Source organism: Pristiophorus japonicus, chromosome 4, assembly GCF_044704955.1.
Source record: "Pristiophorus japonicus isolate sPriJap1 chromosome 4, sPriJap1.hap1, whole genome shotgun sequence".
In the NCBI taxonomy this organism is placed as follows: domain Eukaryota; kingdom Metazoa; phylum Chordata; class Chondrichthyes; family Pristiophoridae; genus Pristiophorus; species Pristiophorus japonicus.
The window spans coordinates 98,723,087-98,750,444 of record NC_091980.1 but is presented as its reverse complement, the minus strand read 5'-3'; the positions used below and the strand labels follow the sequence as shown (position 1 = coordinate 98,750,444).

The window sequence follows — 27,358 nt, the reverse complement described above, 5'->3', positions numbered from 1 at the left end:
AAAGCCTCTTTCTCTACCATGCAGTAGGCTCTTTCCGCCTTGGCCAGGCTTTGAGATGCGCATGCAACTGGTCGTAGTCTGCCTGACTCATTGGCTTGCTGGAGTACGCAGCCGACCCCATAGGACGACGCATCACAGGTCAAAACTAGACACTTGCATGGGTCATACAGTACAAGTAGCTTGTGGGAACACAACAGATTTCTAGCCTTCTCAAGGGCTCTGTCTTGAAGTTCACCCCACACCAAGTCATCTCCTCTCCTGAGCAGCTTGTGCAAAGGCTCTGATACTGTGCTCAATTTGAGTAAGAAGTTACCGAAGTAGTTGCGAAGACTCAGGAACGAACGCAGATCCGTCACATTCTGGGGCCTGGGCGCATTTTTGATAGCCTCTGTTTTCACGTCTGTAGGCCTGATTCTGTCTGCAGCAATCTTTCGTCCAAGGAATTCGACCTCAGGTGCCATGAAAACGCACTTCGAACGTTTCAGCCTGAGTCCCACTTTGTCCAGACGACGCAGAACCTCTTCCAGATTGTTCAGGTGCTCGGCGGTGTCACGACCTGTGATTAGGATGTCGTCTTGGAATACCACGGTCCTGGGGACAGATTTCAATAGGCTCACCATGTTTCTCTGAAATATTGCTGCCACCGAACGAATGCCAAAAGGGCACCTTTGTAAATAAACAGTCATTTGTTCGTGTTGATGCACGTAAGTTTCTTTGATGATGCAACCAATTGCTGTGTCATGTAGGCCGACGTTAGATCCAATTTGGTGAACGATTTTCTCCCAGCTAGTGTTGCAAACAGGTCATCAGCTTTCGGTAGCGGGTACTGATCTTGTTTCGAAACTTGTTTGATCGTGACCTTGTAGTCGCCACAAAGCCTGACCGTGCCATCGCTCTTTAACACCGGATCAATGAGGCTGGCCCATTCATTAAATTCGACCGGTGAGATGACCCCCTCGCGTTGTAGCCTGTCCAATTCGAGCTCAACCATTTCTCTCATCATGTGCGGGACCGCCCTGGCTTTGTGATGGATGGGCCTTGCGTCTGGGCCTAGGTGAATCTGCAGCTTGGCTCCCTTGAAGCTGCCAATTCCGGGTTCAAACAGTGAGGGAAATTTGCTCATCACTTGAGCACACAAATCATCATCCGCTGGTGACAAAGCTTTGATATCGTACCATTTCCATTTTATTTTCTCGAGCCAACTCCTGCCGAATAATGATGGGCCGTTGCCTGGGATAATCCATAACGGTAGATCATGAACCGCTCCCTCGTACTGCTGCACTACCGATCACTGGTATGAACTCTTTGGTGTAGGTACGCAACTTCGCATTTATCGGACTCCGCTTGGGTCTCTCTGCCCACAGCTTTCCCTAAGTCCTCTGGCTCATTATCGATTGACTCGCACCCATGTCTAATTCTATGGATACTGGCACGCCACTTAATTTTACCTCCATCATTATCAGTTGGCTCTTTGTTAGGAACGTACATTTCCTTCTCGGAGCTCTCAAATGCCTCGGGCTGCATCCCCAGATCCACGCTGAAGATGCCCCATCTTTGCACACCCTCTGCATACTTACTGCCTGAAGCAGCACTGATGTGGTCAGTGATTGCCCCCGCAACGCCAACACATTGTTCTCGGCTTTGAGCGGCTCCTGTTTTCGCATATGCAGTCGAGTAGGCCCTCGATGGCGAACTTTGAGAGGCTCCCGGTCTTGCAGACACAGTCGAGTAGGCCCTGCCATGTGCAGCTCTGCTGGCCGTCGATACAATTTTGTGCACAGTACTTGCCGTGGAGTTCCTGTTTTGTCACAATATCTGCTTCGTGCTTTTCTGCATAGACACGGAAGCCTGGGCGATGGTGATGACCTTGCTGAGGTCCGGCGTCTCCGCAGCCAACAGCTTACTTAAGATCACCTCGTGGTTGACCCCGATCATGAAAAAGTCACGCAGCATGTCTTCCAACGCAGGCCCAAATTTGCACGGCCCTGCAAGACGTCTCAGGTCGGCAACAAATGCCGCTACGTCCTGGCCTCCTGGACGAACGTGCGTATGGAAGCGATATCTGGATATGAGGATTCCTTCCGTGAGTATAAGGTGTTCCCGAACTAGAGCACACAGTTCTTTGTAATCCTTTTCTGTAGGAAGAGTGGGTGAGAGCTGATTCTTGAGTGCATAGATCGTGGGGCCACAGACGGTGAGAAAAATGATCTGCGCTTCTCTGCATCCTTGTCTTTGTTTAGGTTGTTTGCCACGAAATACTGGTCAAGACGATCCATGAAATCTCCCCAATCCTCTCCCTCATTGACTCTCGCCATACTTTGGCATGGCTTTGTATTTGCCTCGTCGCCAGTTGTGGTTTATGAAATGATACAGTGAACTACATACTGTGAGCCAGTGACTAGGTGTAAGCTGGTCAGTCTTTAATTGCTTCCAGAAGTGAAGATGCAAAGGTGACGTTCAGGTTATATACTGAGCCCAGCATGAATGTACCTATGACCCTAGGACCTCCAACGGTCGTGCCCCCTGGTGGTGGGCAGACCTTATGTAGATACATTACATGAACCACCTCTGTTAGATCCTGCACCTCAGGAGAGCGCGGTCGAACTCTCCTTCCCCTCCTCCCCACGGCTGTGCCTTGCTGCACCCCACCACTGGGTCTCACAACCTTTGAAGGTGGGGCCCTGGTTGTGTCTTGCTGCACCCCACCACTGGGTCCCACAACCTTTGAAGGTGGAGCCCTGGGTGTGTCTCGCTGCACCACACCACTGGGACCTGCACCCTTGGAAGGTGGGGTCCTGGGTGTGCCTCACTGCACCACATCACTGGGACCCGCAACCTCGAAAGGTGTGAAACCATGGAATGTCCCACCAACACTCAAACCACTAGTCACAGAAGGCGCTGTCACCTCCATGAGCGGTACCTCCTCCAAAGTCAGTACAACAGTTAGAGTTTCATCCAGCTCCATCCCCTCCCCATCCCCCTCACTCCCATGGTTTGGAGGGTTGGATTGGAAGATGTTCTCCTCTTCAGGTTTGTCTGCATCCAAATCATCTTCTGCATCGTTAGGTTTGGCCTCAAGTTCTGCAAAATATAACAGAACAGTCAAATGGTTAGCAGCGGAGGCGAGAGCAGGGTGGGTTGCATGAGTAGGCTTACACATCGCAGGCCAGGTAGCAGTCTGATTTTAAGGATCACGATGAATTTGCAGGATTTACCCCCTCTCTCCTGTGGGCCCAGCTTGTGCAGTACTGATTACTTTTTTTCCAAGCATCAAAGCAGCGACCCTCTCTTCCAAGGGTGTCAGTAGGTGCAGATTTGCCGGGCCTCCTCCTGCTTGACTCCTTTCCCTTTTATTATGTGCCATCTTCCTCTGCAAAGATGAAAACCTAACTTTTTAAAGAGGGTGTCTTTCTGCTGGGTAGGACATATACAGATGGCCACATTTACAATTGCAATTGCATTGAATAAATGAAAATATTACTTACAATAACTACTTGACCACGGTCCTGCCACTTCTTTTTACACAGGCCTACAGATCTCGTGGTGGTCACCATTGCATAGTAATCTTCTGTAACTTGGTTTCAGCATTTCTTCTTTTCTTTGGGTGGAACTTTTATGTGACTTCTGCTGATATCCAGCTCCTGCCATCTGTTCTCAATCACAGTAACTAGTGCCTCCAGTTCTTCCTGTAAGAATTTCTTGGTCCTTGCACCAAGCTGCATCTTGTATTGCTGCAGATCCGATTTTTCCAATGATCTCAGACAGCACTCAACGTTCTCACACTCACAACTGTCTCATTAAAAATGGCCAATTGCCAAATCTGAGCTGTGCTAAGCATATGGCATGTGCGTCCATTGCAATGACGTAAAAAAAAAAATTTTCCGCTCATGCGCAGAAGATGTGGCATCATTTTTCGGCGCAGACAGTAGTCTCCACTCCCCGAGTCGCCAAATTCGAATTATACATTGGGGAAACTTTGGCAAATTATTTCTGGCACATTTCTGGCCTAGAGAAATGGGCAATACGCCAGAAAACGGGCTTGGGGAAAATTGTGGGTGAGGAGCACACAATTTATTTACACACTGTCCCTGCCTCAACTACATACTACATCTTCACTATTCTGGCCCCCTGACAGAACTCATTACATCCCCTCCCTACTTACTCTGCTGCTACAATAAGTACTGTAGCCCTGACTGCTCAGTGCACTTCCCATCCCGTCCCTCTCTGAAGTCTAGACCCCTTCTTTTGTATGCTTGTCTCACTGAGTACCAAATTCCTGACCCAGATTCCCCACTCCCTCCCATGGTTGCCATGCTGTGTGCCACTTCGAGCCCCAATCACTCCTGCCCTGAGACACCAATATCCACAGCCACTGATGGCTGACATTTTATTGCATACCCTGGGCTTAATACAAAGTAAGACCTAGAAATCAGCAAAGGAACATTTGTGATAGTCGAACAGAAATGTCAGGTAATTTACAGAAAACAAAGCAAATTACAGCATTTTTTCGGCAAATCTGTTAAGAATTAGACAAATAGTGTGACACAAATAGAAATGCAGACACCATGGGCCCAAGTTTCCACACGCGCCTAGAACGGCGCAGTCCCGACCTGGACGCCCGTTTTTCGCGCCACAAAGTGCGCCTAAAAAAATCCTCGGTATTCTCCACCTCCCTGCAGGTCCTCTGGCCCTCGGCACAGTGCAGCACGAGCTGTGGGGGTGGCGGAGCCAGGTCTCTGCGCTGAAAACAGTGCCAGAACCTCTGCACATGCGCGCTACAGTCAGCACGCAAGTGCAGTAGCTCCAGGCGCGGAACTGTGTGGGAGGGGCCCGAAGCACGCAGCCCGTAGCCCTGGCCGAATGGCCTCACTGGGGCTGCGTGAATAAGGCTCCTCCCACGGCCAGCTCCTGCTTCCCCCCTCCCCCCCGACCAGACCCGACACCCGCTCCCCCCCCCCCCGACTGACCCAACCGACCCGACCCGCGCTCCTGTTCCCGCTCCCCGCCCCCCCGATTGGACCCGACCCGACCCGCGCTCCTGTTCCCGCTCCCCGACTGGACCCGACCCGACCCAACTCCCGCTCCCGGACTGGATCCGACCTGACCTCCCCCCTCTCCTCTCCTCTCCTCTCCCCCTCCCTCCCTCTCTCCACCTCCCCGACCCAACCCAACGCCACCTACCTGTAAATCTGGTGCTGGGGACGGGCCCTGCCCGAAGTCTCGGGCCGGCCCGTTCAGCCTTCGGTCCCGAAAGGCCTGCCTGAAGCACTTTCACACAGGTAGGAAGATGGTTTATTTAATCTTTTCTTGCTTATAAATGTTTATTCAGGTTGGATTTATTTGTATAATATTTGTATAAGTATAAATAAGGATTTATTATAGAATTTAATGACTTCCCTTCCCCCCCACCTCGTTCTGGACGCCTAATTTGTAACCTGCGCCTGATTTTTTAATGTGTAGAACAGGTTTTTTCAGTTCTACAAAAATCTTCACTTGCTCCATTCTACTTTAGTTTGGAGTACGTTTTCACTGTGGAAACTTTCAAATCAGGCGTCAGTGGCCGAACACGCCCCCTTTTGAAGAAAAAATTCTGTTCCAAAGTAGAACTGTTCTACCTGACTAGAACTGCAGAAAAAAAAATGTGGAGAATTGCGATTTCTAAGATAGTCCGTTCTCCACCAGTTGCTCCTAAAAATCAGGCGCAAATCATGTGGAAACTTGGGCCCCATAAATGTGCAGGAGCCATAAAGATAGAACGAGTAGAAGACAAACATGAACACGGAAAACACACAAAATATATTAGTAAATAGGAAAGAAGTGGAGAAATATTCACAGGAATAAAATATTGAGGTAAAATTTCCAGGGGATTCCCTCGATCTCTTGCCCTAACTTCGGCAGAAGATCATTGGAACCTGAAGAAAAAGCGTAAATAGCCACTTGCACTGTTTCGATGGGGCTTTCACCCATCTCTTGTTAGAGTTATGGCAGGAGGTCAGAGGAAACTTTGCAGAAATTCCAGATGATCAGTTTTACTTGGTCTGTAAACAATACCATGGAAGATCAACCACATTTATATCCATACCTGATTCGTAAATTGTATAAGTTACCACCTAAGGACTCATTTTAAGAGTGGAAGCAAATCTTCCTCAATTCTGAGGGACTGCTTATGATGATGATGAAGTTTCTGTCTTCATAAAATAGCACTCATTATGAGCAATTCATACATTTATCGTGACAATTAGCAGTGGATGCATAGGTATAGTAATCGAGTGGTTATGGTATTGGCAACCCATACTTTGTAAGTGTAAGCACCAGCGTGGCAAATTGTGAAAGTGAATACAATAATGCTGGTAATTTGTGGGCTAGCACCAGAAAAATGACCATGAATGTTACCAGATTATCATTAACGAATCACAGAAAGTTACCATGGAGGTACAGCAAACAATTAGGAAATCAAATGGTATATTGGCCTTTATTGCAAAGAGGTTGGAGTACAAGAGTAAGGGGAAGCCAAAATTGTCCCTTCCCTTAAGACCTGTTACCACCGGAAATCAGCAGCCACACAGCGGAGTGGAATGGCCGCCGATTTTTTCGTCGAATGACTGCCATTTTGAAAATTCTGCTCCTGCAGTATCCTGGCGGTGACCCATTCCCCCCCCACTACCGCTCCGCTGTTGCCAATCCATTCTAAATGCATCATCAAAGTGCACACCGCCGATGTGCGTGTGCCCCCCCCCCCCACCGAACGCGGAATTCTGCCGAGAAAATGTTGCTGACACCTACAGCTTTTTCTGTTGGTGCACTGTGCTTGCAGTGCTTCTAAAATGGTGGTGCAGCTGCAGCTGCCAATAAAGGAGAGGTCCTAGTGCCATGGCCGCCATTTTTTTTTTGTCGGCCAACCGTCATGTCGGACCGACAATTATGCTCCCAGGTTCGGCCTGGCCACCACCAGGCAGCCTGGCACCTCTCTTGGGTACCAGGCGGCTGGCCTGGCTGAAATCCTCCCTGGTGTCCAGTGAACCGAACTTAAAGTATCTCAGAGGCTCTCCCCTTTAAGTGAAGGGGAGAGACGTGGTGATACACCAGCGTGATGACATCATCAGGACTACGCAGATGAGCGACAGCGCCGGTCACTCCGCTCGCCGCCCCCCCACTTCCGCCCCTCTATTTACCGAACATCCGCTCTTTGATGCACTTCCGCCCCCATTATGACCGACTTTCGGGCTGCTCAAAAAAAAAAAGCCAAAGAACGGAATTTCGCACAAGAGGCCACCACATCTGCCGCTGCGATGAAAACAGTCGAAACGTGGTAGGTGCGCCGCGTTTTTGGCGGGGAGCAATTTTGGCCCCAGGCAATCTTGCTGCAATTATATAGGGTTTTGGTGAGACTGAATCTGAAGTGCTGTGTATTGTCTTGGTCTCCTTACCAAAGTAAGGATATACTTGCCTTCGAGGGGTGTGCAACAGAGATTCACCAGACTGATTCTTGGGATGCAAGGGTTGTCCTATAAGGAGCGATTGAGTAGAATGGGCCTTTATTCTATGAAGTTTAGAGGAATGAGAGATGATCTCACCGAAATGCATAAAATTCTTAGAGGGATTGGCAGGGTAGATGCTGTGAGGCTGTTTCCCCTGGCTGGAGAGTCTAGAACTAGGGGTCATAGTCTCATGATAAGGGGTCAGCCATTTAGGACTAAGTTGATGAGAAAGTTCTTCACTCAGAGGGTTGTGAATCTTTGGAATTTTCTAGCCTAGAGGGCTGTGGATGCTCATTCATTAATACATTCGAGACTGAGATCAATACATTTTTGGATACTAAGGGAATCAAGTGATATGGGGATCAGGTGGAAAGTGGAGTTGAGGCAGATCAGCCATGATCTTACTGAATGGCAGAGCAGGCTCAATGGAACTGCTCCTGTTTCTTATGTTCTTATGCAAAAACATAACCGGTTTGTTAATATTATTCAGAGAAGGGAACCTGCCACCCATACTTGGTCTGCCCTACACTTGACTCCACAATATGTGATTGACTCTTAATGCCTTCTTAAATGGTTTAGCAAGCTACGCAAGTTGTAAAATGACCACGACAAAATAGAACAATAAAATAAATATTGAATAAACCCATTGGCAACAACCCAGGCTTTAGATCAGGACAGGACTAAAGCAATCCTATCCCAGTCAACCCTTCAAATGATTTGAATGGGGAGAAATTACAACATGCTGTGTGCAGAGGGACCTGGGGGTCCTTGTGCATGAATCCCAAAAGGTTAGTTTGCAGGTGCAGCAGGTAATCAGGAAGGCAAATGGATTGTTGGCCTTCATTGCGAGAGGGATGGAATACAAAAGCAGGGAGGTCCTGCTGAAACTGTATAGGGTATTGGTGAGGCCGCACCTGGAGTACTGCATGCAGTTTTGGTCATCTTACTTAAGGAAGGATTGTACTGGCTCTGGAGGGGGTACAGAGACGATTCACTAGGCTGATTCCGGAGATGAGGGGGTTACCTTATGATGATAAATTGAGTAGACTGGATCTTTACTCGTTGGAGTTCAGAAGGAAGAAGGGTGATCTTATAGAAACATTTAAAATAATGAAAGGTATAGACAAGATAGAGACAGAGAGGTTGTTTCCACTGGTAGGGGAGACTAGAACTAGGGGGCACAGCCTCAAAATACGGGGGAGCCAATTTAAAACCGAGTTGAGAAGGAATTTCTTCTCCCAGAGGGTTGTGAATCTGTGGAATTCTCTGCCCAAGGAAGCAGTTGAGGCTAGCTCATTGAATGTATTCAAGTCACAGATAGATAGATTTTTAACCAATAAGGGAATTAAGGGTTATGGGGAGCGGGCGGGTAAGTGGAGCTGAGTCCACGGCCAGATCAGCTATGATCTTGTTGAATGGCGGAGCAGCTCGAGGGGCTAGATGGCCTACTCCTGTTCCTAATTCTTATGTTCTTATAAAGTCTTTCTCCCTACCATTTGACAACTGGTTGCCAAATATGAAGAGCTGTCCCACACATTAGTTAAGCAACAGCCTGACGTAGTTGTACACACAGAATCAAATCCATCAGCCAACAATTCAGATTCCTCCATCACCATCTCTGTGTATATCCTATCCCATTGGATGGATAAGCCTATCAGAGGAATACGGCGGGTCAGTGGTATTTCGTCAGGTGGCCACGGCCCTAGGAATATTCAACATTGACTGTGGCTCCTATAAATGTTCATGGCATGGCTTCAGATTAACAAGGCCAAGGAAATCTCCTGCTGATTATTACCTACAGTACCCCTTCAACTGACAAACCAGTACTTCTTCAGTTTGAACATCACTTCGAGGAAGCAAGGGCACAAAATGTGCTCTGAGTAGAGGACTTTGATGTTCACCACCAAGAGTGACTTGAGAGTACTTTTCTCTAACTGAATTGGTTGAATTCTGAAGGACATGTCTGCAAGGCTGGGTCTTGTTCAGGTAATGGGGCAACTAATATGAGACATTAACCTACTTGAACTTGTCCTCACCAACTTACTTCTTGCTGCCATCTCAGTGCATAGTAATGACCACCACAGAGTACTGGTGAAAACAAAGGGCTACATATTCGGTACTGCCCCACAGAAACCTTACCTCTCGCGAGAAATTGGGGTTCCCGTCCCCGAAAGGAAGTGGCGTGCTAAATCAAGCAGGGCGCACGGCTCACCAACACTATGTACTGGGCCGCGTAGCGCTGTCGCGTAGGAGGGGCACTTCCCTGAATTAAAGGGAAGGTCCCAAACTGCATACTCTGCAGGAAAAAAAGGATCTTACCTGGACCACTGGGGAGCGGGGGTGCCGTGCCGTGCCAACAGCCCAGTAGTCAAGCAGAGTGCCGGGCTGACCGATCACGACATGGTACCCATGTTCAAAGAAGCAACAAGGAAATTGGAAATTTTTTTTTACAAACAACAGCCTATATTCCCATTAAATCTCACCCCGTTGGTAGCCAGCTGCCTGAAGCTGACCGTGTCATCGCTCGGTGTAGCTTGAGGGGTAAATACAATTTAGAGTCAGGATGCTAGCTTGATGCTGTGTACATTGATGACGTCAGCATCGCCGGCGCAGCAGAGCAGGGCGCCATGTGTTACCGCCGCCGCTAAACCCCTGTCGAATTTAGCGGAGGTCGTTAGCGGCGCCCGGTCGCAAAGTCGTTTGTGCCCCCCGGGGGCGCTAATGGGAGGCTCAAATGACCCAAATTTCTCTCCTAAAGTCTCATCTTCACAATAAAGACACACTTTTCCTTGTACCCACGCATGGGACATCATCACCTCCAAGTCACAACATCCTGCCTTATACATATATCGCCATTCCTTTATCATCGCTGAGTCAAAATTCTGGAACTCCCTACCTAACAGTGGGAGAATTATAACCACATGGGCTGCAGCGACTCACTACCACCTTCTCAAGGGCAATTAGGGATGGGTAATAGATGCTGGTCTTGCCCATATCCGGAGAATGAATAAAAAATGTTTGAAACACCATCATGTTATGTAGCACGATCACCATGTTAAGTAAGACAGACTAAGGACAGATCTAGCAGCCTGAAATTGAGTGCCCATGAACCATCATCAGCCGTAGAATTGTATATCCCCATAATCTGTAACATGTGCGCAAGAAGATGGGGTAATCCAAACAATACAGGTACTTGCATGTATGTTAAGCCAAAAATACCATTTCGGGCAGATAAAATTATTACCGCCCGGTGGGAATCTGAAGGAAGAGTCTGAAAATTCGGCTCTTTAACTCTGACACCGCGTCCCAGTGCTTTGCGACACTGTTTGAGGTGGTGTAGGGGTGAATTCAGGTCGGGAGCGGGCGCTGTCCATCACTGCTCCGCTGAGCACAGCAGTGATGACATCAGCATGACGCAGATACACCATGTCACGCTGACACGTAGCAACGTCCCTCCCCTTCAGTTAAAGGGGTGGGACGCTGCAAATGGCGCCCACTGGTCCACCAGAGAAAGGTTCGGCCAGGCCAGTGGCCCGGCACCCAAGAGGGGGTATGGGACTGCCTGTTGGTGGCCCAGCTGAACCCACGGCTGCCATTGTCAGCGGCAATTAAAAGAAAATGGTGGCCGTGGCAATGTGCCTTCCCCTTAAAGGGCAGCCATATCACCCAGCCACTGGCAGCTTCCCGCCTTGTGAAGCTGTCAGTAGCACTGACTGGCGGCAGCCACGCTCTTGCGGGGCAATTTCTACCACGGGGTGGAAAAGGGGTCAGCGCATGGCTAACAAGAGGTTGGAGCGCCGGGCGGGGCGGATAGTCGGGACACTGTGGAAGCCCCCCGGCCTGGAGGCAATTGCGGTTGTATCACACCCTCTGCCTGCCTCCAGTCGGTAAGGCCTCTTCGAGGCAGGCGGTAACGGGCCTTTAAAAAAAGGGCAATTTTGACCCTCAAATATTCAATTCGACTCAGCCTTCTCCTAAGTTCCCCACCATCATAGATGCCACTTTGTTTCACTCCACATGACATGAGAGAACACAATGAACTTGTTGGAGACCAGCAATTACAGTTCCAGGACAGCACTGCTGGGATTCCTAAGACAATACCTTTAGTCCAACCACCTTCTGCTATTTTATCAATAATTTGCCCTCTGTCAGAAATGGGGCTGTTCACTGAAAACTCTACAATGTTCAACTCGAATAATAAAGCAGTCTATGCTAGCCTTATATGAGGTAATATTTGCCCCATGTAAGTGCTAGACATTGACCAACAAGAAAAAAACCCAACCACCTCCTCTGACCTTCAATGGCATTACCATTGCCGAGTCCTCTAACTTCAATATCTTATGTGCCACAATTGACCAGAAGCTTAACTGCACCAACCATATAAGTACCATGGCTACACGTGACTCACCTACTAACCCCTCCAAGCTGCTCAATCATCAAGTCAATTACAATGACAAAGTGATATTGTGGATCTATTACTGGAAGGAGAATAATGAAGCATTCATCCTAATTCATATTTCTTCTCATTATCACCCCGGTGACTCATTTTTAAAGGGAATTTTTGTAGCCGAAGAAAAATCATTTAAAATACCCCTCGAGGTAATCCAATGCCATTATTTGTTATGGTTACATGATTACCAGGTACCAATAAAAAATAAGTTGATTCAGTCATATTCCCATGAGCACAATCTTGGCACTGCACTCAGAAAATAATCAACATTTATCACAGAAATGATTAAGACTATCATGTTCCAATGAGCATAACTCGCTGTACTGCACAGCGCTACAAAATTTATAATAAATGATAAACACATGGGCCAGAATTTTAACATTGCTATGTGTGCGGATTCAGAGGCACGTCGGCTGTAAAAATTATGAAAATAGGTCGCGCGTCGGGAACCCACCGTCCTCGTGCCTTTACCATGGGGGCGATTGCCAGCGTGCCACGGACTCGATCGACCCATTCTCTCAACAATTGCAGGCATTGCTGCTGCAGAAACTGTCAGAGCCTCGTGCAATTGTTGCTGCCCCTCCAAGATCACAGTCTTTCTCGATGGTCCCTGAGGCTCAGCGTCTGCATGCAACTCAGCGCTGCTTGGAGCGTCCTACACCCTCTGGCGAAGAATCTCCACTGCTCTTTCTCACTTGTGAATTGTGAGACACCAGGTGGCAACTCTACGCTGTGGCGCAAAGTACCCACCAAGGTGTGCGTATCTGCACTGATGCTTGGTGCGCGCGCTTGGGTCTGCTGACGGTGCTCCCTCAGGTTAAAGGTTCCTCTGAGGAGTCATTTTCCTCCTCCGTCTGGAAGTGTGGAGAGTGGGAGGGCAGTTGATGGACCTATGGGAGAGTAAAGAGATGAATTCAAAGTGTTATAATATGAATGGATAACATTACCATTATGCACATGATGACTATTCAGTGGCTGTTGACATCAGTCATCATATGGGTGTCTGTTGCATGCCATGTGGCTGTATGAGATGTGATTCTATCACTTGGTTGCTGGGATGTGCCCCTCTCCATCTCCCATCGCCAGCATCTCTCAACCTCCTGAAATTTCCAAAGCCGTCTCCTCTGCTGCTGTGATATGTGCAATTACTGGAAGGCCACCTCCGGTTCGTTCCTTTTCCTTGCTGTTGTGGGCTCTCTTCTCCTACAAGGAAGGAAAGAAGAGAAGTTTGAGTGAGAATGATGGAATGAGTATAAGGAATGGATGGGTCACATCTGTAGAGAGTGACTCTGAGGGAGTGGGCTGCCAATGCCAAATGGCCTCTTGTGTGGTGTTACTTGCTATGATGAGGATGAGGGTGAGGGGTGGTTAATCAGATGGGGATGTGAGTATGTACATAGAGAGAGAGGGATGGGTGGACGTACAAGGTATGTTGGTGTGAGGAATGATGTGCAGGAGTAGGCTTGGGAAGGCAGCGTGATGGGGATATGTTGATCGGCACTTCATGATGAGGGTGAGTGTGACATTGCACTTACCTTTCCTGACCACATGAGATCATTGAAGCACTTCCTGCACTGTATCTAGGTTCACATGCTTGCTGCTGACCTCCTTAACAATATCCAGCCTGGCTCGCTTTGTTGCTTGTGGAGGTCTCCTTTGCCTGTCAGCAGGGAAGAGGACATCCCTGTGTGCTCTGACAGCCTGCACAAGAGAATGCAAGGAAGAATCTGAGAATGTCATGGACAGGTACAATAAATAATCAAAAAGGCTAATGGAATGCTGGCCTTTATATCTAGAAGACTAGAATACATTGGGGTCGAAGTTATGTTACAGCCATACAAAGCCTTAGTTAGACCACACCTGCAGTGCTGTGCTCAGTTCTGGGCACCACACCTTAGGAAGGATATATTGGCCTTGGAGGGAGTGCAGCGCAGGTTTACCAAAATGATACCTGGACTCCAAGGGTTAAATGACGAGGTGAGATTACGCAAACTAGGATTGTATTCCCTGGAATTTAGAAGGTTAAAGAGTGAATTGATCGAAGTTTTCAAGATATTAAGTGGAACTGAGAGAGCAGATAAAGAAACAAATTCCACTGGTTGGGGATTCCAGGACTAGGGGACATAGCCTAAAAGGTGGAGCCAGGCCTTACAGGAATGAAGTTAAGAAACACGTCTATATGCAAACGGTGGTAGAAGTTTGGAACATTCTTCTGCAAATGGCAGTTGAGGCTAGGTCTTTCATTAATGGGGGGACGGGGGGATAGCACAGTGGTTATGTTATTGGACTAGTAATCCAAAGGTCTGGACTAATTATCCAGAGACATAAGATCAAACCCATGGCAGCTGGGGAATTTAAATTCAGTTAATTAAATAAAAATCTGGAATAATAAAAACAAAAGCTAGTATTAGTAATGGTGACCATGAAACTACCATATTGTCATAACAAACTATCTGGTTCACAAATGTCCTTTTAGGGAACAAAATCTGCCACCCTTACCTGGTTACCTGGTCTAGCCTACATGTGACTCCAGACCCATAGCAATGTGGTTGATTCTTAACTGCCCTCAACAGTTCAAGAAGGCAGCTCACTACCCCCAAGGACAATTTGAGACGGGCAATAAATGCTGACCTTGCCAATGACGCTCACATTCCATGAATGAATATATAAAGAACTTTAAAATCTGAAATTGATCGATTTTTGTTAACCAAAGACATTAAACGATATGGGACAAAGATGGGTAAATGGAGTTAGGTCACAGATCAACCATGAATGCTGGAACAGGCTCAAGGGGCTAAATGACCTACTCCTGGGCCCAAATTTGGCCCAACCATTTTTTCGGCGCACTCACGTGAGATGCACCAACTTCCTAGGATCAACACAGTGGCAAAAAGATGTTCCCCGGATTCTGGCTCCTCTGTCGACTCTCCCGGGGCTTGGTGTGGCGTGGTAAGTGCATTGGGGAGTGGAGCTAGGGCTTTGCGCCAAAAAGAGTGCTGGCAACTGTTCGCATGCACAACAGAGCTTTTGCGCATGCGCAGTAGCTCCTCCCATGATGATGATGATGCATGCTGCAGCATGGGACATGATGCGTCCTGCCCCTACCCTGGGCTGAATGGCCTGCTGCACAGGCCGGCCCGCTGCATTCCTGCGCTGAGGATATAAGAAACAGATTGGTGCGGGGAGACTTTGATCTTTTGGGGGGGGTGGAGGTCGGGGGGGGAAGAAGAAGAGTTTTGATCCGGGGAGGAGGAGAGAGGAGAGTTTTGATGGGGGGGTGGAAGTGAGGAGAGTTTTGATGGGGGAGGAAGAGAGGAGAGTTTTGATGTGGGGGTGGGAGGAAGAGAGGAGAGTTTTGATGGGGGGGGGGAGAGGAAAGTTTTGATGGGGGGGGAGGGGGAGTGTGTGATAACTGTGTAGCCAGTTATTTTAATGAGCTTACTCAAGACTTTCCTTAACCCTGTTGATCAAAATATTTTCCCACAAGCAGGAGGTACTTCTATTTTTTATTTGGATATTTTGAAAAAATTATGTAAATATGTTTTGTCTCTTTACTTCTTTTATTTTTGTAGTTTACGCTTCCATGAATGCTTCTGTTGTATAGTAAATTAACTTCGCAAAGTTTGTCAGTCCTGTATAGCTGTTTGATCCTATTCACATTCTTTAGTCAAGTCATTAAGTACCTACCTGCGCTGATTTCTTAACTCTCCGCAAGGGTTTTCTGTGCAGCCACATACACTGGCTTAAGTTAGTTTGGAGCAATTATAAGCTGTCCAAACTGGCTTAAATGGCCAAAACGGCCATAGGTGGCTGGTAACGCCCCCTTTTGAACAAAACTAAACTAAGCTAAAAAAATCCTAACTAACTCACTTACACTGGCGCAAATTGAATGTGCAAAATGGGGATTTTTAAGATACTCCAGAAAAATCAAGTTGCTCCAAAAAAAACGGAGTAACTCCTGGGCAATTTTGGGCCCTAGGTTCCTATGTTCTTATATTCCTGCATGCTAACAGTAGAAAATATGAATGGTATAACATCAGTCTGTTTGAAGTATCATTTCATCTAATTTTATGCACAAAAGATATTTCTAATAAATGTATTTATAGCATGGCAACATGTAAAAAGATCCCTCTTTTATAATGAGGATTTGGTAGGGGTTTTATGACTGTTAGGCCTATAATTTGAGAACATTTTACAATACAGCTATTACCAAGTTACTAAACCATTCTTCAATTTGCATAACTCCTAGTGCATGAATCGGTTATTTTATTTATACTCTTTAATTAGAATGATTTTTCTTTCATTACAGAAAGATAGTGCTATTTTGAGAAAACAAATTTCAGACCTGTTCCAAGAAATTAGAATGCTGTTGACCAAGCAAGAAAAGCAAATTTTGGACACGGTTATAACAGAAAAAAACATAAATCTTTCAAAAGTCTTAAAGAAAATACAAGAATTAGAAATTAAACGAGAAGTTATTACTCACCTTATTCAGGAAGTGCAAGACCTGAAAAATCAAAAAGACCCACTGTTCTTTATTAAGGTAATAGATTAAACTTTACTCATTTTAATAATTGCATTGATAAATTGCATTTAGTATGCTGTTTGAAGTTTTCCATTGGAAAGTTTTTCATTTTTAAATACTTACTTAGCAATATCCTCTTCAGCAGAAACCTGGAGTACAGTTTTGATCTCCTTACCTAAGGGAAGATATACTTGCCATAGAAGGAGTGCAACAAAGGTTCACTAGACAGATTCAAGGGATTAGAAGATTGTCATACTGTGATATCTTAGACCCAGCTACATAAACACACACACTATAAGATGGCTCCTAACAGAACTGTGATCACATGACCTTGCCACATGACCTTTTATTGTTATTACATCAGTAGTTGTTATTATATCAGTAGTCCACTAGGTAGAGCTCTATTACACTTCTCCCTCCTTGTTGAAGAAGTTAATCATAACAAAATAATCATTATACATAACTTGCATGGTATACACAACAAAAGATATTAACTTATTTTTCTATATTTATAAATCAAACATTACCACTGTTTTTCTATTTCAAAGAGGGTACCTTCGTTCTTGAACAGAACTTTCCAATCTGGTGGTAAGACTTAGATTCATTCTTGGTTGAGCCTGAGGGGAGTTTTTCTCCAAGGGCCGACCTTGATCTACATTTGGACTCTCTACACCTTCAGACTGTTTGTGTGCCTGATTCGGACTCAGACTTAAATTGTGACTTTCTCTTGGACTTGTTTCTAGTACATCTGATGTAGGATTTGCTACTGATACTCTACTTGCAACAAGACTATCGGACTTATCAGAATAAATTGAATCATCTCAACTTTCAACTCCTTCCACATCTGTAGGTAAAATATAATCAATGTGAACAAACCTAACCTTTCCATGATCAAACATCTTGATCAAATATATGTGAGGGCTACATATCTTCACTACTCTTCCTGGTAACTACTTTAACCATTTATGGTGATGGTTCTTCACTCTAACCTTCTGATTCAATTTCACACTTCTCTCTCTTATTCTCCCTCTATCATGATTCTCTTTCTGCCTTGATTGTTTCTCTTCTACTGACTGTGCCAAGTTTGGCTTTAACAACGAGAAACTGGTTTGTGGCTGTCGTTTGAGAAACAAGTCTGCCAGTGTTCTACTAGTAGTGTTATGAAGAGTATTCCGATAAGTTCCGATAAGTAATCAGAAAATTTACCAGTTTGTGTTTCAAGGATAACTGCCATTTCTTTGGATTTGGATCCAACATTTTCTTGATGAGGGCATGTTTTACAATTTGTACTGTGCGCTCTGCTATACCATTTGTAGCAGGGTGGTACGGTGGAACTTTGGTATATTTCACATAGTTTCTGCCCATGAACTGTGTGAACTCTTCTGAACAAAATTGCGGCTCATAATCAGACACAATTTCTTTTGGGAGACCATATGAAGAAAACAATCTTCACAAATTGATTATTTTGCATATCGGAAACACTTCTACCCACTTCGAATGACTGTCTATCACTATGAACAATTGCTGTCCTTCAAGCTCAGCAAAATCTACATGTAACCTTTGCCACACCCTGGGAGGCCATTTCCATGGCTGTAATGGTACTGATAGTGGTTTCTTGCTCACCGATTGATATGTTATACACTGACTAATGATGTACTCTATATATTTATCTAGACCTGGCCACCATAAGTAACTGCATGCAAAACTCTTGGTCACACACATTCCCAGGTGCTGGTCATGAAGATCTCCTAACAATTTGGACCTGAACTTATTTGGAATAAATACTCTTGCATCCCACATAATACAATCTTTATCACTGACAATTCATTCCTATTGACGAAGTATGGATGAATATCTTCCTCTGGCACCTGGTTTGGCAAGCCATTTCCTATTCAATCATATCCCTTTGACATAACTGGGTCACGATTGATTGTCCTACCAATCTGTTCAGCTGTGACTGGCAGCTCATCAACGTATGAAAAATAGAACACTTCTTCCCTATTGGGTGTAACTTTTGATATGGATGGCAAGCTGGACACAGCATCAGCATTATTGTGATCAGCTGATAGTCTGTACTCAATGTCATACGTATATGCTGACAAAATCAAAGCCTATCTCTGCATTCGGTTTACGGTTACTTTATAATCACCACACAATCTTACCTTGCCATCTGACTTAGGTACAACAGCAGTGCGTGTAGCCCAATTACTTAGATCTACCTTAGAGATAACGTTCTCAGTTTCTAATCTTTTGAATTCCTGTTCAACATTCTCCTTGAGTGCGTCTGGTACAGGACGTGGCTTGCAGTAAACTGGTCTTGCGTCCTTCTGCACTCTGACACTCACCTTGAAGTCTTGGATCAGACTACCTGTTCATGGATCACTGTCGGATACTGCTTGATGACATCACCTTTCAATGCAAATTTCGTATCCACACAAAAAATATCATTCCAATCCAGCTTCAGTGATCCCAACCAATTTCTACCTTTCAAGGCAGGCTTGTCTCCTACCCTACTATGAGAGGCAAGTTGTGAAACTGATCCTTGTATTTCACCAGTCTGGTGATACTTCCTACAACAGGGATTTGCATTTCTGAGTAGCCTTGCAGCTCTATATTTAATTTTTTCAGTAGAAAATCACGCAACTTGTCGAGCTATAGTGATTCTTGTACTACCATCATGGATGCACCAGTGTCGATTTCCATGGGATCGTGGTTCCTGCAACATCCACTTGGATGACAATACTTCGCAAATCACTGTTAGATACCTTCGTGCTCCTAACATGTGTATCTCCAGAACCTCCTCATCCTGTTGCTTCTCTTCAGTGCTATGTATAGTGTCTGGCAATTTCTACTTCTAGCATTGAAAGTCGGTTTACTCTTCAGTCGGCACGCCTTCACAAGATGCCCAGTTTACTTGCAGCTTAAACACTCTGCCTTCACATATGGACAGTTTTGAGTAATGTGTTGTCCCAGGCATTGACAGCATGACTTCAATGCGCTGTTACCTTGACCAGTTGCTGAGGCCCTGGGGACCAACTGCCTTTTACTTTTAGCCTGCAGCCATATCACCTCAGTTATTTGATGACTGGAAATGGCGCAACATTGGGAGTATTGGTTAGCTATATCCATCGACATAACTGTCTGACAAGCTAAATCAAATGTCAAGTTAGGGATTGTGAATGATTTCCTTCAGATTCCTTTATCTTTCAACCCACAAACAAAGCGGTCAAGCAATGCTCGGTCCTGAATGTTTCCGAAATGACAGTGAATGAATAGCTTTTTTAAAGCTACAATGTACTCACTGATATGTTCATCATTTAATTGATTTTATGTTCCAAAATGATAACTCACAGCAATTTCCAGGGGCCCAGGACTGTAGTGCTGTTCTAACTTGGTTAAAATCTGCATCAGTGGCATGTCCTTTGGCTTGATGGGAACAAATACATTTTTCACGGTTTCATACACCTTGGGTCCTGCTTCTGTCAAGAAAATAGCTCCATTTCTTTCTAAAACCACCTGTTTACGGTTTACATCATCGGGGACTTCGATGATACTATTTGCGGTGAAAAACATTTCTAGCTGCTCCATGTATGCTCTGAAAGTCTCTTGGTCACCAAGGAACTCAGTGAAGTGCCCTATTATTACCATAGAAATGGCCATCTGGACTCTGGCAATGTTGATAATTCAGCCAAGTGTGCTTGAAATTTACTGGATTTTTACCTGTTCTGCAAAACAAAGACCCTGTCAAAGTCTCTCTGTCAGTTGGCAGGATTATCCACCAATAAAAATATCAGCTTAGGGAATCCAAAAATCGCATCCTCATGGCCAATCTGTGATATCTTTGACACAGTTACACAAGCACATACTCTCCTAACAGAACTGTGATCACATGACATTGCCGCATGACCTTTTATTCTTTTATTGTTATTACACCAGCAGTTATTACATCCGTAGTCCACTAGGTAAAGCTCTATTACACATACGAGGAGAGATTTCTTGGACTAGGCCTATATTTCCTATACTTTAGAAGAATGACAGATGATCTCATTGAAACATATAAAATTCTTAAGGGGTTTGACAGGGTAGATGTTGAGAGGATGTTTCCTCTGGCTGGAAAGTCTAGAACTAGGGGTCACAGTCTCAGAAGAAGGGGTCGGCGGACTAAGATGAGAAGGGTTGGGAATCTTTAGATTTCTCTACTCCAGAGGGCTGTGGATGTTCAGTCGTTGAGTATATTCAAGACAGAGATCGATAGAATTTTGGATACTAATGGAATCAAGGGAAATGGGGATAGTGCGAGAAAATGTAGTTGAGGAGAAGATCAGTCATGATTTTATTAAATGGCAAAGCAGGTGCGATGGGCAAAATGGCCTACTCTTGCTCCAATTTCTCATGTTCTTACACAGGTTGGTTAAACAAGAATTATATGAATTGATATACCGTTCACCTGTATACAGTGATGACTGTGTAAAGTGCATACAGAGCAAAACTGAGAAACTCTTTGTGACCCTCAGTTCCTCTTTCCTTCTACAACCCTCAGGCTTTTAAAACCCAACTTTCTCTTACCTAATCACTGTTGCCTAATTTATCTTGTCTTCAACTATTCATTTGGTTTCACAATTTAAAAAATTCCAATTGGTGTGCAACATCCTCAATGTATACTGATGGTAGTGGATTATTTCAGGCTTGTAGAAATTCGCAGTTTACAAATGACATAGGCATAACTTCATTTATATGTTCAAAGTTCAAAATTAGAATCTGACAATCATTTTTAGAAATATAAAGTAGGGAAGGCAGTGCTGTGTGTTAAAGCAGCAACCTGTGGCTTCTGAAATTGTGAGTCTCGGTGTGTGGAGGGTGGTGGGGCTGGTGGGGTGGTGGGGGTGCAGGTATGTTCCGTGCTAAGCTGAGTTCTTGATGTCAGCTGCACTGCCGCAGAGAGGCACAAAATGGAGACCTTGAGGGAAGGAAAATCCCATGGGAAATCTCCACTAGAACATTCTCATATGCTGATTCACTGTGTACCTTCAAGAGAGAACTGGACTGCTTCATGGTGGGGCAGAGATTGCATTGTACATAAGAGGTAGGTGCAAATTAATATAAATCATGGTCAATCTCCTGGATTGCTTTTGACCGCCTAGAGGGATCGGAGAGGAATTATCCACATTCCGCTAACTGGCCTTGGGTTTTTATTTTGGCTTTTTGCCTTTCCAAGGAGACAACTTGGTACCTAGAGGGTAGGAAGTCTCTTGATCTGATGCATAACACATCACAACTATATGAGACAGGACAAATTGACCACCTGTACGGCATTTTTGTAATGTTTGTATATCCTTACTTGCCAATGGCTATGGAATAGCACTAGGGAGTAGGCCGCTTGCATCTGCTTCTGGGAAACTGATGGGATCAATAAGGACAAAGATGGATAATCTCTCCTCTCTTGTCTAATCCTGGATAATCTCTCTCATCTCTCCTGTCTTCCAACCTATTTACAGACCTTCCCTTTTGTTCTTTCTTCCCCTTCCCCTTTCAGTGCTTATTAAGAATCTGATCTTTCCGAACACTCTCCAGTTCTGACGAAGGGTCATTGATTCGAAACGTTAACTCTGCTTCCTCTCCACAGATGCTGCCTGACCTGCTGAGATTTCCAGCATTTTCTGTTTTTATTTTGGATAAAAAAATGGATTGTATGTTCTCTTTGGAGGATATGTTATCCAAAGGAAAAAAACAGGTTCACATTCTGTATCTCTGAAAATTTGCAGTCTGTGCAGTCCTATTGCGGTAGCATTTTCACATAAGTCTCATAATATTTTCACTGCTTTAAAATAGTACGGACATGAATTTTTAAAACAATATTTATGTACATACCATAAATTAATTTATCTATGAAGTACTCAATTTCTATAACTTTGGTGCTATATAATATGAAAGATGTAAAGTAATCTATCATGTGGGCTTTAACTACATTTAAATATTTGATTTATTTTCCAGGATTTCAAATCTACTTATGAAAGGTAGGATTTTAGCTAACATTAGATAGCACCGTCAAAAGGGCCGATTTTAACTCAGCCCATTAAGTGGAAACAGGGCGGTGACAGAGTTAAAATTGCTTTGGGGAACGTACCTCTGTATTCTGGCTCTGCTGCCATATTTACTGGGACCTTCTGCTGGCCAGCTTATGTGCCTGCCTGAATCAGACTGGTGCCTCTTTCCTCTATGCAAATATAGGACCCCAATGCAATTTTGAAGGACAACTGGGTAGAGCATATGCTGTGCCCATGCACACGGTCCCATAGTTGTACCTTGAGATGAAGAGGAAGTAATAAATTATTTTTATGGGGCAAGAGGAGCAGGAGTGATCCTCGAGCACCCGAAGAAGAATATGGGCAGGTATTCACGCCCCTTCATCCCCCCCACCCTCCCCCAATTCACAATCAGTCTCCTTCCAACTTAGCTCCCGCCAATTGGGTCAGACTGTGGCCACCTGATAGTGCCGGTCAGGAGTGGCGAGTTGTAGCGGGATGCCCTTTTGGGTTGTAGCTTGACTTTAGCATGGTCATGAGGCCTGGCTCTCAAAATGGACTGGGTCTCCTGCCAGCCAATCCCCAAGAATTAATGTGACACAGAACTGTTCCACTTACTGGATTTGATAGAAAACAATTTTTTTTTAAGTGTAAAAAGTACTGAAAAATGAGTTAGTTGAAAAATATATATAATGGAGACATTGGAAACTAGATTGCCAGATCATCTAGTTGATTCGGTAATGAATCTGAATTTTGTTGGTACATTAAAAAAATCTTTACCTGACTCACTTGGTGTGAACCTTTGTGCCAAAAACTAAACATTTTGTTTTGTAGCCATCCTGACAAGTTGTTCAGGGAAACAATCTTTTATTAAATTAGATTTATAATGTTCATTTTCCAAATGGCATATTTAATCGTTCCCACGCCTTTTATCTGTGTGGGAAAGAGAAGGGATGGAACAACTGTGCATAATTTTTGTCACAGTAACATTATGTATAAGTGATGTAATACACTTCCTATGATCTATATTAATTAGGTGGCTTTGTGAATAAATAGGAAAACAATTTGTTGCTTCTTTGTGAAGTTCCCAATTGACATAAAAATTAATTTACATTTTTAAAAGAACATTTGAAATTTACTTGACTGTATTACACTCAGAAAAACAGCCTGTATTTTTGAGATTGAGGAAAAGGTGATGTTAATTAGAAATATTCGGTTTTATTCTAATCGCTGCAAAACAATTTCAGGATTTCGAACAACAATACTGAAGTAGAAAAACTGAAGGTGTCTTGGAAGAAGCTCGATGTAACCACAATATCAACCATCAAGCAGGAGACTAAGCGAATCTTTGAGATGTTAAACACATTAATTTTTGACCACCCTGGTAAGTACTTGGCACTGGGTCGATCAAGTCTATTGAGGTAAATACATATTTTATAAGAAGTGGGGAATGGTTTATCACTGTGTGAGAAATAAAAGTATATTTTAATAATTATAATTTATGGTGTCTTATATATGTATCACTGGTAATCAATGTGAATTGGATTGAAATTTAAGGAGGGAGATTGGCCTAGAAATTCATTACAAAGGGATCTGCATAGATTATAAAATAGTTTGAAATAAGAAGAATTGATATAAAAAATTTAATACAAAGGAACAAAAAAGCTGCAATGCAGTTACATTAATTGATATTCAGCAAGCAGTAACTAATGAATATGTAAAATAGGAAAGATGTATACAGTGAAAAGCAATCCAAGGAAAACATGTTTTTGTGCATTTAAATCATAGACAAATGATTTAGAGAACGGGTTAGAGAATGAGGAAAAGGTAAATGTTTATTGATAAGTTAATAACAACAATAACTTGCATTTATATAGCACCTTTAATGTAGTAAAATGTCCCTAGGTGTTTCACAGGAGTATTATAAGACAATAGATAAATACGCTTGAGTAGGGAGAAATTCAACTTATATAGCTGACAATACATTACAGTCATCTGAAACATAATGGGGATGGGGGAAAGTAACAGAAGTCATTTATAGGTTATGAAATGTTAAGTAGAGTTGAGGATTTGGAGAATGATGAATTGAAGGAAATAGCTGTCACTCATGTGGAGGATGACTAAGAGATAGCGGACATCAGCGATGAGACAAAGAAAAGTTCTAGGTGACAGGATATCCAAATTGGCTAATAAAAGACAAGTAATTATGGTATGGAAGTTCCATTATTAGATATGTGAAATTAAGTATATTTGAAGAATAAGTTTAATCATGTGTTCTATTGAGGCTTAAATGATATTTGAGACAGGGTGGAAAAGAAGTCGGATAAAGAGCCTGTAGTTGTATGTAATGTGACCCCTGGAATAGGCAGTAAGCATTCAGCAATCCTAAAGAGAAAATGCAAGAACAGAACCATGAAGTTAGCACCAGTATCCTATTTAAACACAGGGAGAAGCATTAAATGAAGGAGAGTAATTAAAAAAAATTACATCAGGGAATGTAGTTATATTCAAATCAATAAACAATTATCTGATAATAAAGATCTTTAACATTAAAAGAGAAAGGAAGGCTAAGGGAAGTACTTCATATTCAAAATAATTGGTCATGTTTACTCAAAACATTTTTGAGGAACTAGCGTTGATCTCATAGAGACTGACAATGTGGGGAAGAAATTTAAGTAGTGCTGGAAACTTAGGCAAAATGGTCATCATACCTGGAAAGCGCACCTCAAAGTGTCAGCCCAAGACACACTGGAAATTGCGATTTGGGCCTAATCTCCATAAAACTGGCGATCTGCGAATGCCAACCGACATCCCAATGCAGCTCGGGGTCGGGACCTTGGGAAATTCATCCAGTTGTGATACCAAGCCGGCCCGCAGGTAAATCCTGGATGAGGGGGTGGGGGGTGGTGATGAACCGGGGCAGGCGAGCCAATAGCGGTCCATCGTAATTTTATGAAGCCAGGTGGCGCATTCCTGTTCCTTCTGGCTGCACAGAAATGAAAATGCAAATAAGTTAACTTACCTTTTTTTGGACAGCCTCAGATGGCTCATTTGAAGACTGCCTGGTTAGATTGCTGCAGACCCGGAAAAACTGAGTGGAGCAGACTTCACCCAGTTGATAAATTTTGAATGAGGGCCTAGAATGGGGATAGGACCCTGATTTGCACAATTAATGCGCCTAATACCTGGTTCAGGTAGGTGCTCTGGACACTGGAAGTCACCAGAATCCAATATGGCAGCACTTCCGGGGGGAGATCAGGCATGAGAAATTGTGACCGAGATAGGTCTCCTCCATTACAAATTTTTCACACAAAAAACAGGCACAACAGGACCAATTTCTCCTCTATGGCTCTCCACTTCCTCTTTAGCTGGCTCCATTGATGTATATCATGGGGATGGTCTATAGGCAGCATAGAGCAGCTCCATTGGTTTCTTTAAGAACCAATAATCATCCCGGTCTTGGGACCAACTCTGCAAAAGCCACCAGAGACTAAAGGCAATATTTTTACCTTTGCGTGTGGATGGCAGCGGGTGGGTGGGGGTTGGCTGGGCTGGGGGGGGGAATTGGGGATGGTGGGGTAGGGGGGAAGCCACTGCAATTGAATCAGACATCAGACTTCTGGTTTTCCCGGCCAATTAACTGGAGCGGGTTCGATGACATAACGGATGACTCTACTGTCATGCATCTTACATTATTATATATAACTGTATCCTAACATACTATACATGATGGTAATAAGATATGACCTGTAACCACCAGCATACCTTACCACCAGGGGTACACTTGCAAGAGACAGGTATATAAGGACAGGTCTCAGGCAAGTGCAGCATTCCAGAGCTGTGAAATAAAGGTGCAGGTCCAGAGTGACCTTGACTTCACTCCATGCCTCGTGTGAATCTGTACTGAGGGGACAGGACTTTACAGTGGCGACGAGGGTGGGATGAAAAGTACAATGCTGGAGACAATTGGGAGGACTTTACAGAAAGGCTCCAGCAAAGCTTTGTAACCAAAGACTGGTTAGGAGACGACAAAGCAGACAAGAGAAGAGCCCATCTCTTGACCAGCTGTGGCTCAAACATACGCTTTAATGAAGGATCTGCTGGCACCCGAGAAACCAGCAAGCAAGTCGGTTGAAGAATTGAGCACACTGGTAAGAGATCACCTGAAGCCAGCGAGCAGCCTACACATGGCCAGACACAGGTTCTACAACTACAGACGCTGTGTGGGCCAGAGCATACCCGACTTCATGGCGGAACTTCGGAGGTTGGCTAGTTTATGTGAGTTCTCCGATGAACTGAGGAGAGAAATGCTGAGAGACTTTTTCATTGAAGGAATAGACCACGCAGGCATATTCTGAAAGCTCATAGAGACCAAGAACCTGACCTTAGAGGCAGCAGCACTGGTTGCACAGACATTCTTGATAGGGGAAGAAGAAACGAGGCTGATTTACAATGCAGGTATGACAACTAACGAAATATCGGAACAAGAAGTTCACAGCATTAAACAAGCTGCTACCCCCACACACAGACAAAACCGGGAGAACAGGCTCTCGACAGCAGGCAGTGGTGCCAGTTGATCGTTCACACCTCATCAACCCACAATGCGAGCAATCAACTACAAACTGAGAGAAGCTCAAGAAAGATCAGCCAGAAGCAGTCTGTACTGGAGGTGTGGGGGTGGGCACTCGTCAAGGGGATGCCAATTTCAGCCGGCTGTTTGCAGGAACTGTGAATGTACAGGGCATTTGGCCCGCATGTGCAAAAAAACGGCAGCTCGGCTGGTATATGAATCGGATGGGTCGGAAAGCAGACCAGAAGACAGTGGGGACAGTACCAGGGACACCGATGTACAGCGGGTCAACACGATCAATGGCCGCTGCTC

At 44.6% G+C, this 27,358-nt stretch overlaps 1 protein-coding gene across 2 annotated transcripts in view; it reads left to right on the top strand.

The window, feature by feature from the left end:
* LOC139262125 (E3 ubiquitin-protein ligase Midline-1-like) overlaps positions 1–27,358 on the top strand; it is a 141,901-nt gene that overhangs the window by 52,587 nt on the left and 61,956 nt on the right. For both annotated transcript variants that reach the window (XM_070877274.1, XM_070877273.1), the window contains 3 exons: positions 16,238–16,471; positions 22,445–22,467; positions 23,724–23,860. In XM_070877274.1, coding sequence (XP_070733375.1) covers positions 16,292–16,471; positions 22,445–22,467; positions 23,724–23,860 — 340 coding nt within the window. In that variant the 5' untranslated portion in view covers positions 16,238–16,291. The remainder of the gene's footprint in view (positions 1–16,237; positions 16,472–22,444; positions 22,468–23,723; positions 23,861–27,358) is intronic.